The sequence below is a fragment of the Nothobranchius furzeri genome, chromosome 6 (genome assembly GCF_043380555.1).
Source record: "Nothobranchius furzeri strain GRZ-AD chromosome 6, NfurGRZ-RIMD1, whole genome shotgun sequence".
Lineage (NCBI taxonomy): Eukaryota > Metazoa > Chordata > Actinopteri > Cyprinodontiformes > Nothobranchiidae > Nothobranchius > Nothobranchius furzeri.
This window is the reverse complement of record NC_091746.1, coordinates 55,757,321-55,772,207: the sequence shown is the minus strand read 5'-3', so window position 1 is coordinate 55,772,207 and position 14,887 is coordinate 55,757,321. Positions and strand designations below refer to the sequence as shown.

Sequence of the window (14,887 nt, the reverse complement as noted above, 5' to 3'; positions counted from 1 at the left end):
GTAGGTCACGAGGTGTGTTACCTGGGCCTGGGTCGGTCTTAAGGGCTTGGAGAACCTTGGTTCGGATGTCCCAGGTTAGGGATCCCACGACGCGGGGGGGGGGGGGGGGGGGGGGATGATGGTGGCTGGCTCCAGTTCATTGTCAGGGGAAAACTGCCGGGAGAGGGTGTCAGGTTTAACGTTCTTAGAACCTGGTCTGTAGGAAATAATAAAGTTAAAACGGGAAAAGAATAGGGACCAACGATACTGTCGGGGGTTGAGTCTCTTGGCGTCCTTGATATAAGCCAAATTCTTATGGTCCGTCCAGATAACCACTGGCAATTCCGCCCCCTCCAGCCAATGCCTCCACTCCTCCAAGGCGAGCTTAACAGCAAGGAGTTCCCGGTCTCCGACATCATAGTTCCTCTCTGCAGGGGACAAACGCCGGGAAAAGAAAGCACAGGGGTGGAGAGCATTATCATCTGGATTTACCTGGGACAGCACAGCTCTGACTCCGGCATCTGAGGCGTTGACCTCCAAGGTGAACTGTCGGGTGTCGTCCGGTCGGGTCAGGACAGGGGCCTGGGTGAACCGGTGTTTGAGCTGTCAAAGGCAGCCTGGGCCTGGTGAGTCCAAACAAAGGGTCTGGAAATGGAAGTCAAGCTGGTGAGAGGGGCCGCTACCTGACTGTAGCCTCAGATAAAACGTCGATAAAAGTTTGCGAAGCCCAGGAAACGTTGCAACTGTTTTCTGGAGGTGGGAGTGGGCCAGTCCAGAATGGCCTGGGTCTTCTCAGGATCCACCTTTAACCGCCCGCTCTCCAGGATGAAACCCAAAAACTTGACTGAAGGCACATGAAACTCGCACTTCTCTGCTTTGACAAACAACCTGTTCTGGAGAAGGCGCTGAAGTACTGCCCTCACATGCTCCTCGTGTTCCACAGAGTCCTTAGAAAAAATCAGGATGTCATCTAAGTAGACAGAAACAAAGCGGTTAATGAAATCCCCAAGCACTGAATTGATTAGAGTCTGGAACACAGCAGGAGCGTTAGTTAGACCAAACGGCATTACTAAATACTCGTAATGACCAAGGGGGGTCTTAAAGGCGGTCTTCCACTCTTCACCCTCCTTTATCCTGACCAGGTGGTAAGCGTTTCTTAGATCCAGCTTAGTGAAGATTGTAGCTCCCTGTACGGGTTCAAACGTGGATGAGAGGAGAGGCAGAGCATACTTATTTTTGACTGAGATGTTATTGAGTCCGCGGTAGTCAATACAGGGTCGCAAGGTACCATCCTTCTTGGGGACAAAGAAGAACCCCACCCCCAAAGGAGAGGTTGAGGGTCGAATCAATCCAGCAGCCAAACTCTCAGTAATATATTTCTGCATGCTCTCCCTCTCAGGTTTGGAGAGGCTGTAAAGGCGACTAGAAGGGAGAGGTGCTCCAGGGAGTAAATCTATGCTGCAGTCAAACGGTCGGTGAGGTGGAAGGGAGGCTGCATGATCCTTACTGAAAACATTTTTAAGGTCATGATAACACTCATGGACTCCAGAAAGGTCTGGGGGCTCAGAAGGAGGGGAGCGGTCACCACTGGGGAAAGGAAGTGCGGAACTGAGGCACAATGTGGAACAATGGGGGCTCCAGGTCTCTATGCAGTTAGTCTGCCAGTTGATGTGGGGGTTGTGAACAGAGAGCCAGGAATGCCCAAGGACTATAGGGGCGTTTCGGGATGGAAAAACAAAAAACGAGAGTTCCTCAGTGTGATTACCGGATACTCTGAGAGTGAGGGGGGTGATGCGATGTGTTATGGTAGTGAGTGAATTTCCATCTAGCGAAGAGACAGCTAGAGGAGAAGACAAGGGGACGGTGGAAAGCCCCAGCTGTTTAACCAGCTCTGTTTCCATAAGGGACTGCTCACAGCCTGAATCTAACAACGCATGGCAGTCGAGTGTGTGAAACCTGGAAACTAAGGTGCAGGGAATGATGCTACGAGAGGTTCCACTGGTTACACTGCCCATCATAACTCTCGTTTTTAATGACGGGCCTTGTCTTTTAACGAAGGGCACTTGGAGACATAATGACCTGCGAGACCACAATATAAACAAAGACCTGACCTGCGGCGTAGTTGCTTCTCCTCTGGGTCCAGATGTGTCCGACCTAGTTCCATAGGTTCCTCCATTAGGCCTTGGCTTTTAGGTAGCGACGGGTGCTGAGGGGACAGGTTAGTGTGTGTGGAATGAGTACCTGTTTGTCTCTCCCGGAGCCTCTTGTCGATGCAAATCGCCAAATTGATCAACTCATTAAGAGTGGCAGGCTCAGTACAAAGCGCTAGTTGGTCCTTAATCTTCTCCGATAAGGCTTTGGTGAAGACCCCCTTTAGCGCCTCTTCATTCCATTTCGTGGAAGCAGCAATGGTCTGAAAATCAATGGCGAAATCCGCTACCGATCTCCGTCCTTGGGCCAAGTGCAGCAACTTGCGTGCCACGTCACCCGGTGATTCCTCACATCCGAACGTCAATTTAAAATCCTTCACAAACTCAGAAAAGGGACCGGTTAAGAAAGCTTCCTCATGACTCCTAGCCTCAGCCCACCTGAGAGCTCGTCCGCGGAGCAAAACAATCACATATGAAATTCGAGCAGTATCTGAACTAAAAGAGTCCGGTGAGCGTCCAAACGCTAAATTACACTGAAGCAAAAAACTCTGGCAATCAGAGGACTCACCCTCAAAAGTGACAACAGGCGGTGAGGAGGCAAGCCGGAAATGCTGGAGAGCCGGGAGTTCCTGAGAAACGGCTCCGGGTGGAACTACAGGATCCGTGACTGCTGGTTCCGGGGCTAGTGGGAGGCGACTGTGTAGATTCTGGAGGAGGGCATCCATTCGCAGGAGGTGCTGGTTGGAGGCCGATGTCTGCTCCACAAGCGCCTGTATGGTCCGGTCATGGAGAGCCAGCATGTCGGAGAAGGTTGGGGAAGGAGATTCTGCAGAGTCAGGAGTTTGGCCGGAAGATTCTGTCATGACTGAGGGAAGTTTCCTGACCCAAGACATGCAGAATTCACACTAGGAGACGTAGGTAGGAAAAAATAAATGTTTTATTTTAAGGAGAACTAAAGGTGCACCGCCAGACGTGGCGGTGATGTTGAGCACAGCTCCGGGGCAGGGTCTGTTGAGACAAACACTGTCAGTGTTGGGCAGCGGGGAATAGAATTGCAGGACTAAGTTTGTAGTGGATCTTACTGTGGGGACTGAAATCCAGAGCATGGGAGGGTAGCCAGGATTGGGGTGAGCAACGTCAGCGTGAATCCAGAATCCAAGGGAGGTGAGCGGTGGGAGAGCGGGTCGGTCCGGGTGAGGAGGGAGATCAGGCTTGGAGATGAAAAACCAGGTTATTGCAGGAAAGGTTCGTGGTGAGAATTCCTGATGAAGGGAAGGCAGAGGTCATCAAAAAAAAACAACAATGACGGACAAATATAAGGCAAGACTAAAGCTGTAGTTTTCTATAGTGGCAAGAGCTACCCAAGTTGAGTAATCTTCCGGCAAGGTGAATTGATCTCCAGCTCCTTATAACCACATGAAGTAGATGAGGGAAATCATCGCAGCTGGCCGCTCTCCGGAGCCGCCCACCTGCAATGACTTAAGGTGATTAGAGGAATGTGCAGACTCACCCCAGATCCTGACACCCTGACATTTAAAAACAGACAAATCTACAGATCAGAATAAAAAAAAAATGGGGTTAGTATTCAAGATGAAGGGATGCTTCAAAACAGTGACGAGATGCTTTTTGTAATTATATAAGCAATATATTTGCTTTTGTGTTGTTCAGCTATCACTGCAGTTTAATGATCATATGAAATGGAATTGTCAAGAACTGAATTATTAGGGGACATAGTCAAAGATAATTGTGGGCAATATGTAGTTTTAAAAGGGTTTAGGCAGAACAGTATTACCCAGCTCTGATGATTGGGTCCTCACACGATGATTTCAGGAATCATTTTAAAGTAGATTTAACAAAAGTGCATCAGGGATCCCTCATGGGCTTGATAGACACTATAACCAGTAACAAATCATAGCCACGTACAAACTGTAGCTGTCTATTATTGTTTAACAAGTCGAAACTACCCATGCATACCTCTCCTCCCTACCTCCTGAGGAGTCATCGGCATCGTTGTCCTCTATTGTGAGGGAGTCGTCGTATTGAGTGTGTGACCTAGACTGAAACTGTTTGGGAATAAGATTCAGAGCTGCATTATAGGTGCTTGAAAGGTGAAACCTGAAGCCCCCTTCCCTGTTTAATATAGGTTTTTCCTGTTTCACATAAGGTGGTTTTCCAGGAACACTACTCAGAGCAACTCGGACCAATGCATCTTGGCCCGACCACTGTTCCCAAGGACACGGTTCGGTATTTTCTCTCTACTCGCTCCCCTATCTTTATTCCCGGCTCCGTTGAGGTACCTGGCAAGGCTGAGTTGAGCTGACATTGTGATTCTGGCCACTGGTTGGCTAGGGGGCAGAGTCACTGCTTGCTTTGGAATTTTTTGCACGCTATTTCACTGCATGCAGCCATTTCCTGGTTCAGAGTCTGACAAAAAGCCAAAAAAAACTGAGCAAAAAGTGCAGCAACACCACCGTTTTTCAGCTGAGTTGTTTCTGTGGAGCATAAAAGTTACCTTACACTGTTTACTGATCCCCTCGTGTTATATTGTCAGGAGTAAAACTCATGCGCAGCACTCCCTCACCCTGCGACTGCCGCTGACCCCACCCCCCCACGAGGGGTGCACCCATTTTCTGTCATGGAGCTGGCATGGGAGCAAAACTACACTCAGATGGGCTGACTCAAACCACGCTGTACAGAGCAGTTTTAGGCTGAGTAGTGTTGTTGGAAAAACACCTATAGATAGCTTCATTTACTCCTCTCTCAATCCACCTATCTTCTCTGTCCAGAATGTGTCACTTGTCCTTCAGGTGTAAGTGGACTGCGGAGTGTTGACCTGAAGAGTTGGCTCTCCTGAGTTGCCCCATGCACTTGTGTAGTTGTTTAGTTTCCCCTAGGTAAAGTTGTGAACAGTCCTCACTACATTGGACTGCTTATACTACACCAGTGTTTCCCATCCCTGGTCCACAGGGCACTGTGGCCTGCATGGTAGGGATGAGGGGTATTCATAGGTAGTTTCTGTAGCTGTCTAACAACAATAGACAGCTACAGCTTATAAGCCTGACTCTCCCATATTACACTCAGAATCGATAAAACTCCTTGGATGAGAACAAAACATCTAGAAGAAACCAGTTGTCTTCATTTGAACCCTTTTGGATTACCATGACCTGGGTGTGTGAGAACCTTCACCAGCAGATGGTTGATCTCCTTTAAGACATGCCAGTTGAAGGGGTTCTGTAATTACACACCCACCATTTTTTGTTTGTTTTTTCTGAATGAAGTGTGCACCCTGGCCATCCCAGTCCATTACAGGACAAACACAGATACACAGGTCAAACAAACACATAAATGCCTCATGACTAAACTGAATTTTGATTGAGCCTTTTACATTTTTGGCCATGGTGATATACATGCAGGTGTTGTATTCAGTGCTTATTATAATGCATGAAGTTTCATGCAAAGAATTTCCAAAGAAATCATTTTTATTTTATTCAGTATCTTGACTGATTTCATTATGTTTTAATCATGTTACAATCATAAGCTAAAGAATAGTATAGAGACATCCTGATCTATTGATATATCATAGTGTATGCTTAGTTAAAAAATATTATTTTTGTTGTTTATGTTTGAACCAAAGCCAGAATCTCATTAGCCCCACAGGTCTGGCACTTTTCAGTTGTGTTCAGACTTGTTTGTAAGAAACATTTGAAACCTTTAGCAGCTGCTACTATTTTACACTTGTGATTAATGAGCTTGCTTGCTCTGATCAAGTGAACCTCCACAATAATGTGGCATTGCCAATAACTTGATCCAACCAGAGGAACTTCACACAATTGAAAAAGCCAATTCAACTCACTCTAACTCCCAGAAAAGTCTTACAGTTGATGTGTTAAAATAAAATAAAATAAAAAATGTCTTAATATGTAACCTACATTTACCTGCTTTCCCCCTCACAATCTACACTTTTATTTAGTAATTACATAAATTGGAAAGAAAATGCACCCTATTCACTGACAACAGTGTTTGAGGAGAGTCAGCATATTTGTGGGGAGCAGGAACAAGAGCATTAATCAAGTGCAGGGGCAGACCAATAACAGGCTCTGTAATCATGCTGGAGCAGCGCGCTAACTTTGGGCGGTGTCGCGTGGCCATTGATCATCTGGAAAAGCAAGAGGCAGAAAGGGAGATTAATAACAAGTACATTAGTCAGTGTTTAGTTGCAACCACTATGGGTCTGGGACATCCAACAGAGTCACAGAGCCACATGAACTGATCCTGATTAGCTGGTGATTTGGAGAAACATTATTATAATTGGCATATGCAGTTAAAGGTGTATGCCTGTTGTAGTTAAAGGTCTTTTTCCATACTTCTTTATTCAGTAAAAGTGTGAATAACAAAAGAGGCACCTGAAGAGAATGAATAGAAATAACTATACATCAGCAGTGCATTATTCAGTAATATCTCTGCAAAACAAAATTGGAACTCTGAGGACAATTTAAAACGATAAAACTAAGCTTAAAGCAAGTGGACAATTAGTCATAATTGTATCTAGGTTTGCTCCAACCCCTTGGTTACTGTTGCCTTTCTTTTAGCTCGAACCAGTCTGGCCATTCTCCTCTGACCTCTGGCATCAACGAGGCATTTTCTTCCACAGAACTGCAGCTCACTGGAAGTTTTCCCCTAGCTATGGCCAGGGTACGTTTGTAAATGAGATGCAGTTGTCAATAAATCCTACCAATGGGTAGAAAGAGCTGGTCTGAAGGACAGCACAGAGGCTGCTGGTGTGTTTTGGGTCATTGTCCTGCTGCAGCACCCAAGATCGCTTCAGCTTTAGTTGACGAACAGATGGCCGGACATTCTCCTTCAGGATGTTTTAGACAGTAGAATTCATGGTTCCATTTATCACAGCAAGCCTTCCAGTTCCTGAAGCAGCAAAACAACCCCAGACCATCACACTACCACCACAATATTTTACTGTTGGTATGATGTTCTTTGTCTGAAATGCTGTGTTACTTCTACGCCAGATGTAACGGGACAATTGTCTTCCAAAAAGTTCTACTTTTATCTCATCAGTCCAAAAGGTATTTTCTCAAAAGTCTTGGCAATCATTGAGATGTTTCTTAGCAAAATTGAGACGAGCCCTAATGTTCTGTTTGCTTAACAGTGGTTTGTGTCTTGGAAATCTGCCATGCAGGCCATTTTTGCCCAGTCTCTTTCTTATGGTGGAGTCGTGAACACTGACCTTAATTGAGGCAAGTGAGGCCTGCAGTTCTTTAGAAGTTGTCCTGGGGTCTTTTGTGACCTCTCGGATTTGTTGTCTCTGCGCTCTTGGGGTGATTTTGGTCAGCCGCCCACTCCTGGGAAGGTTCACCACTGTTCCATGTTGTTGCCATTGTGGATAATGGCTCTCACTGTGGTTCGTTGGAGTCCCAAAGCTTTAGAAATGGCTTTATAACCTTTACCAGACTGATAGATCTCAGTTACTTTTGTTCTCATTTGTTCTTGAGTTTCTTTGGATCTTGGCATGATGTCTAGCTTTTGAGGTGCTTTTGGTCTACTTCTCTGTGTCAGGCAACTCATATTTAAGTGATTTCTTGACTGAAACAGGTGTGGCAGTAATCAGGCTTGGGGGTGGCTACAGAAATTGAACTCAGGTGTGGAACACCACAGTTGGGTTAATTTTTAACAAGGGGGGCAATTACTTTTTCACACAGGGCAATGTAGGTTTGGATTTTGTTCTCTCCTTAAATAATAAAAACCATCATTTCAAAAACTGCATTTTGTGTTTACTTGTGTTATCTTTGACTAATGGTTAAATGTGTTTGATGATCAGAAGCTTTTTGTGAGACAAACATGCAAAAGAATAAGAAATCAGGAAGGGGGGAATAGTTTTTCACACCACTGTATTTTAGTTACGCTTTGATAATATTAGCAAGTGTTCATGAAAACTTTTGTGCAACACCTAAAACTTCAGATTGGTATCAAACTTGACATTTTGCTGCAATGGATGCTTGAGTAGAATATAAATGGTCAATTCAACCTTAATCATTAATGGATGCAGTGAGAAAGTTGCACATTTGATTATTTCTACTATTGATTAATTCACACATTTTAAGTTGTTTTGTTGCTGTGAAAAATTTATTTTAGAAAAACTATTGTGAGCTACCGTGTAAATGCTTTTGCATTTATGCTCTCACTCAGCATTAAGTTACCTTTCATGGTGACCTACCACTTTCCTGGAGAAGATCCATCTGGGTCGCGGCCAGCCAGTGTTTTGTCAGCAATAACCTCCCGGCACTTCTCACCGTAGAGAATAAATAGGTGTGAGTTCAACATCTGTCAACAAGCTTGTTGTATATAATAGTGAAGCTTCCTGCGTTTTGTTGGTAGATTTTGTTTCTTCAGGACTTTATTTTAGAGTTAATATCCCTACCCCTCCCTAACGAGTCTAATACAAATCCCTCAAAATTCCTCTTATTTCTGTGTTCTAAATTATTTCTTTTTTTTCCCCCCTTTAGTTTAATGTGACCTTCTTTTGGGTATCCGTTTGACGTACTTTAAACTACATCATGACAGAACTCCTGCTGTGACCTGTTCAGTGCATACACTGAAGGACATGACTTAGGTTTCTGAATACTGAACGTGGCTGACAAACTCCCAACAAGAGTACACGATGTTCCTTTGACTTTTTACTACATGGATGTAGTTCCATTAGGCTGATTGTCTCCGGTGCGAATCTTTTCAACACATTTGCAATGGTCTCCAGTATAAATGAAAGACTTTGGAGTGGATCTCTGTGTGACAAAAGCTCTGGTGCTTCTGTTTAGAACTAGAAGTTAACCAGAGGAGAGGAAGGGGGAGCAGAACATAGTATTTGCAGTCTTGCATAATATTTCCTGATGCGTTCATCTGGCCTCTGATTGGCTAACAGCAACACAACTCTACCACTGACTCAGTTTGCTCTGCAACGTTGATGTTTAATCTCCACTAATAACAATTTAATTCAGTTAAATTCTAATTTATATAGCGCCAAATCACGACTAGAGTTGTCTCAAGGCACTTCACATAATAAACATTCCAATTCAGGTCAGTTCATTAAGCCAATCAGAAAAAAAATGTTTCCTATATAAGGAACCCAGCAAATTACATCAAGTCACTGACTAGTGTCAGTGACTTGATGTAATCCTCATACTAAGCAAGCATAAAGTGACAGTGGAGAGGAAAACTCCCTTTTAACAGGAAGAAACCTCCAGAGGATCATGGCTCAGTATAAGCAGCCATCCTCCACGACTCACTGGGGATCGAGAATACAGAGCACACACACACACACACACACACACACATGCACGCACGCACGCACGCACGCATGCACGCACACACACACACACACACAGTTTGATGGAGGGATTTCTATCAGTGAGAACAGGCTGTGCACATTGATTGGACAAGGTTTTTCTAGGATTGTAGGTTTCAATTGTGATAAAATTATTCTTTATTTTGAAAAAAAAAGTTAATTTTTAGATGCCATCAGTGTGTGAGGTGTGTCATTGTTCTCATGACAAAACTCTATCATGAGACTGTGCTCTAACCTGTCACATAACAAGCTAAATGAAATTCAAACATTTCAGATGGACCGTATGACAGCTGCTAACGTTGGCCCTGCCCTACTTTACCTCTACAACAGTTCCTTTATTCACGTCCATCCCAGAGCTCCTCTCTGACCTTCATGCTTATTTAGAGCAGCTGATTTTTAAAGTTAGCAGAGTTCATACTTGGTGGTGGGTTCACACACTCATTTAACCCTTCACCACTGAAATCAGTTTGTTCATTCAATCCTCCTAAATAATCCTCCAACCGTCCAACTGGAATCCTTAAGGGTCCCGTAATGTCCATCCTATCAGAACAGGCCTTGGGAGCCCAGATGTTACTAGAACTAATGGTGTCTCCTCATCAGCGTGAGCCTCCAACTGTGAAGGTTGGTCTCCAAACATGAACTTTAAATTCATGCAATTATCTCCTCTTGTAACACTTTAACATGTTTTAAAAGGCTACTATCATGACAAGTTACACTTTCCAGGCCAAAGATAGGTCCAATATAAGATAAAACATTATCATAAACACTGTTGAGACATCATTGTTTATTTTCCTGAGCCATTACTTCAACCAAGAAATAAGATGCATGGATTTGATGAAACCACGCTGTCTCATGCCGTCCTATATGCGTAACACACACACACACACACACACACACACACACACACACACACACACACACACGTCATGATTAATGTAACTACACTGAATTGCTTTTGTAATAATTTAATCTCTTATTCTGGAATAAAATAAAGAAACAAGCTAAATCATCACATATCTGTGGCATCAAGGAGCAACTTCTGAGTTCAAACACAGGGATGGAGCACAAAGTTTACACCTGAACAGTATCAGGATGTTTTAACTCACAGAGGCCTGCAGGTCTTCTGTTTTATGAGCAAAGCGCTGAGAATCCACGAGCGCTAAACACTATTTTGTCGTTTCTGTGCGGAGCGGAAGGGAAACACATTTAAAGCACGGTACCAAGTCCGACTACCGAACCAAGCAGAATTCTGATGACTTAACACCGGTGCGCGAAGGTGCAGGTTTCATCCCTGGAGAGGAGGTAGAGAGGAGGTAAACAGCGAGTGGACCACAGGGACTGAACTGATGTTTTTCAGCAAAAAGTGTACCCCCCCACCCCCCACAGTTTAGGCACGGCACTCATGCAGGTGTCTCTTTCTGTTCTGACGCTGCCACACTTTTTAATTATTAGTAAGCCTACAATTTATTTTCACTCAGTAACGGATATGATTTAAAATGTAGCGAATTACAATTCTTTTTTAAAAACGTACTCAAGTAAAAGTACAGATTTTAAAAATGACTTCAAAAGTATAAATATACAAAAAAGCTACTCTATTACAGTAGCGTGAGTAAATGTAATTCGTTACTTTCCACCTGTGATAAAATGTCACTACGGTCACTGTCATGCTCCGCCAGCATACGCAGTCATTCAATGCTCTTGTCCTGATGAATTAAACAATTTTAATTACAACAATTTGCTGATTTTATGTACATCCTTATCCAGCCTCTCCACTCGAAGCATAACACTTGACATAAGAGACTCATTTTGCCCGCAATCTCCCTTCCCACCAGGAGCATTTGAGATGCAAAAAGGAAAGCATTCCACGCAGCTGGTCCTGTAAGGTCGCAAAATTTCCAGAGATTTGCAACACCACATGGGATTTCAGTGGTTCACACAATGACCAGCTGGGGAAAAGACAGCAGAATGCACCCAAAAATATGTTTTTTTGTTGTTCGTTTTGTTTTGTTTACTTCAGCTATGGAGGTTTCACGGGTAATTACATACAACCTGCACGTGACGTTTATTTTGACAGTTCTCGAAAGTTTGCTGCTTTCATATTTGATTTCCTGTCCAGCCTGAACTGTACTGCCGAGGTTGACGTGTTCTGGGGGTGGGGGGAGGGTGGGGATGTTAAAAACTATTTAATTTTTAGAAATTGTTTTAAATAAACTTCAACACCCTTCTATTGGAAAAAGAATGTGCATATTTGTCGTAAACTACAGATAGAAGAATTAAAACCTCCAAAGAATACTTCAGTAATGTCAGAATGTAGACCGGCATGAATAGCTTCCTGATTGTGCTAAACAAAAAGAAACCGAAAGGTTATGAGAGACTTCTTCCCAGGTGGCGAAAAACTTTGTTTAGCTGGTTAAGCAGCTGATTTTAATTTGGCATTTCTTCCTCTGGTGTATTCTTAACTGCACTGTGAATACATACACAAAGGCATCTGCCTCTTCTTGTTTTGACCTTTTTCATTATTTATTTCCAGGGAAGAGGCCTTGATGTCAACATATTTTGAGACCGTGCAGGACCTGCTGGCATCATTTGGGCCAGTTCGTGATTGCTCCAAAGATAACGGAGGTTGCAGAAAAAACTTCAAGTGTGTGCCTGATCGCCAGATGGACTCAACCGGCTGCATGGTAAGCAGAAGTTGGAGATTACATCCTGTAATAAATACTCATTCCCAAATAAATCAAGTGTGTGTATATACATATATATATATATATATATATATATATATATATATATATATATATATAATTTCTTTTCCCAGTAATTCAGTACATCATGCCTATTTCATCTATCTGCAATAATTTTATCAATTTTTATTCTGGCACAAATAATGCAGAATACTGAGAGGTGCCTTCACATAAATCCTGATATTTTTAGTTAACATGGCCTTCCCGACTTCTTGCTTTAAAGGAAATGCATAAATATTTAGTGGCGCTCCAATGGGAACTCCAAGGTTGTTTATCCCAAACCAGAAAAAGATTTAGCAGTTATTTTATAACTACCCATTTTTCCCCCTAAAACCGCTTAGTCCATTCTAATGTCCAGGTTAAACACTGGTAGCAGAAATGCCAAGGTCTTTTTGTCTTCATCCTTCATCCAACTCCTTCTGGGGGGTCTCTAGCTGCTCTCTCACCAGCTTGGAGGTGAAATCCCTCCAGCAAAATTTGGCATGCCAATTTAGACCTCTGAAGAGAGCTGCCCAAGGGTCGTCCTTCTCAAACTCCCTGTTCACCTCACCTGCTTCTTCTCACTGTGGAGAGTTTCCTTTACAATTCCTATGAATTTTATTTAATCTTTGAAAAGAAACTTGGCACCATTTGTTTTAGCCACTTTTATAAGCTTGTTCTTCTGTAATCACTCAGGGCTTCTTGCCACTAGCAAAGATGGTAAGAAAACAAAAGGTATTCAATCTTGCCTTATGGCTCAATGCTGCTTTTACCTAAAGGCGCAGAAGCAGAAACCATCTTACAGCCTCTCCTTCTGGGGGGTTCCGCCCTCCCTCCCTGGGTGCACTGGGTTGGTGCCTTGGCTTCTGCCGTCAATCAACTACTGCCGAGGCAGACGGCTCACCTGATGGTTTGTCATTCATTACCTAACCCATCTGAACTCAGCATAGCGTTTACTTATGCTCTTTTTTTAGGTTGTGTGTGTGTGTGTGTGTGTGTGTGTGCCTGGCAAATGGGTTGTGGGATGGGGGTGTAACTGTCACAATTGTTTTATATTTGTGGGGAAGGGATGGGAATATGGGTTATATTGGGTCATTAAAATCTGTTAAGCACTTTGAGCTGTATTTTCTTTTGTATGAAAAGTGCTTTACAAATACAGTTTCATGGATTGACTGAAAAAAAAAGCCTGAGATACTCCAAAAAAAAAAAATACAAATTACAGTTTAATTTATTATCAAGTGAAATTTGACTGAATTATTTTCCAATATAACCCCCAGAGACCCACGGTTGTAATATTACAACATCAGATTTAAGCCTACAAAAATAAACCTTCCCCATTTTTTTTTCTTTTTAAAACCACATTTACATTGCCAATAGGCCCTATTGTTCAGTTCTGCAACACTATTGGCTGTTAAAATGTGTAAATAGGCCCATTTATCTGGCCTCCTAGAACAACATGTGAAAGGTTAAAAAAAGATTTTGCAGTTGTTTTCTAAATTTGGGTCTCTGGGGGATAAATACATAGCTACATGCATATATAGTAGCTTGTTGTGGTCATAATATGTGTGTTTGTGTGTTCACTGTTAGACACTGTTTAAAAGTCTAAGAACTTATCATTCATGCTGTCGGCTATACTGACTTGGAGCTTTAGTTAACTATCAAGCAGCGGGTGTTGACAACAAATTATTATGATACAGCAGAAATGTGTTCCACCATTAACACCCAAAACAAGCCTTCAGGGGCAACAGACGTGCTGTGCATGCAAGCCTCCAAGCTTGTTTCAGTTCATGTACTTCCCCCGCTAACAGCACAAAGTGTTTTAGAGTCATTGTGCATTGTAAACATAACTAGTGAAGAATATTTAACACGCCTCAAACCCATCAAGGAAACGCAGAAGATAACAATTAAATATAATTCTCGTGTACTGCAAAGTTTAACAAGGTTTTTATTACAATGTTTTCAGTTAAAGTCATGGACTACAATAGCAAATGTTTAATAACTGCAGTTTTTTTTTAATTTATTTTATTTTATTTTTTTGCAAATTATGTATTTCATTGACTCATGCTCAGATGACCCTGTATTAGTAGTTCTTGCACTTCCACCATTCTTGACTGCATGTTTGAGTTTGCTGGCTACAAACTCTAAAAATAGGAAAACCATAGATTTGTAACATATTTTTGTCTCTGTGTCATAATCTGTTTCCCTTTTAAAATACGCCAGAGTTCCAACAATCTAAGTGTGTTCCCAAATTAAAACGGGAACATTCTGAACGGGAAAACTTAAAATTGTAGGATATGTACATCACAAGTGACTCATCCATGTGTGTGACCACTTTGTGAGCCTAATTTCCTAATAAACACTGGAAAAGCAATCAGTATTTCAGTTTGGAGCATGTGGTCCCCCTGGTGCAAGGGATTCAAATGAACCAAACAAAAGAGCGAGATGACACAACACAGTGGTCGATTAATCACCCAATTAATCACAGGGCCAGGTCATGAACACCAGAGCAGCAGAGACAAAGATCTACCACACCAGACAAGACCCAAGGTGTAGGCATGGAAAGAGGCCCCTGAGGCAATCCACCACATAACTGCAGGGTGTAAGAGGCTGGCAGGGAAAGCTTCCATGGAACATCACAACCAATTGGCTGGCATCGGTTACAGAAACATCTGTGCAGAGTATGGACT

At 42.9% G+C, this 14,887-nt stretch overlaps 1 protein-coding gene across 2 annotated transcripts in view; it reads left to right on the top strand.

Annotated features, from left to right (window-relative positions):
- LOC107374609 (astrotactin-2) overlaps nucleotides 1-14,887 on the top strand; it is a 548,261-nt gene that overhangs the window by 316,415 nt on the left and 216,959 nt on the right. For both annotated transcript variants that reach the window (XM_070552342.1, XM_054744913.2), the window contains exon 11: nucleotides 12,011-12,161. In XM_070552342.1, the coding sequence (XP_070408443.1) occupies nucleotides 12,011-12,161 (151 nt within the window). The remainder of the gene's footprint in view (nucleotides 1-12,010; nucleotides 12,162-14,887) is intronic.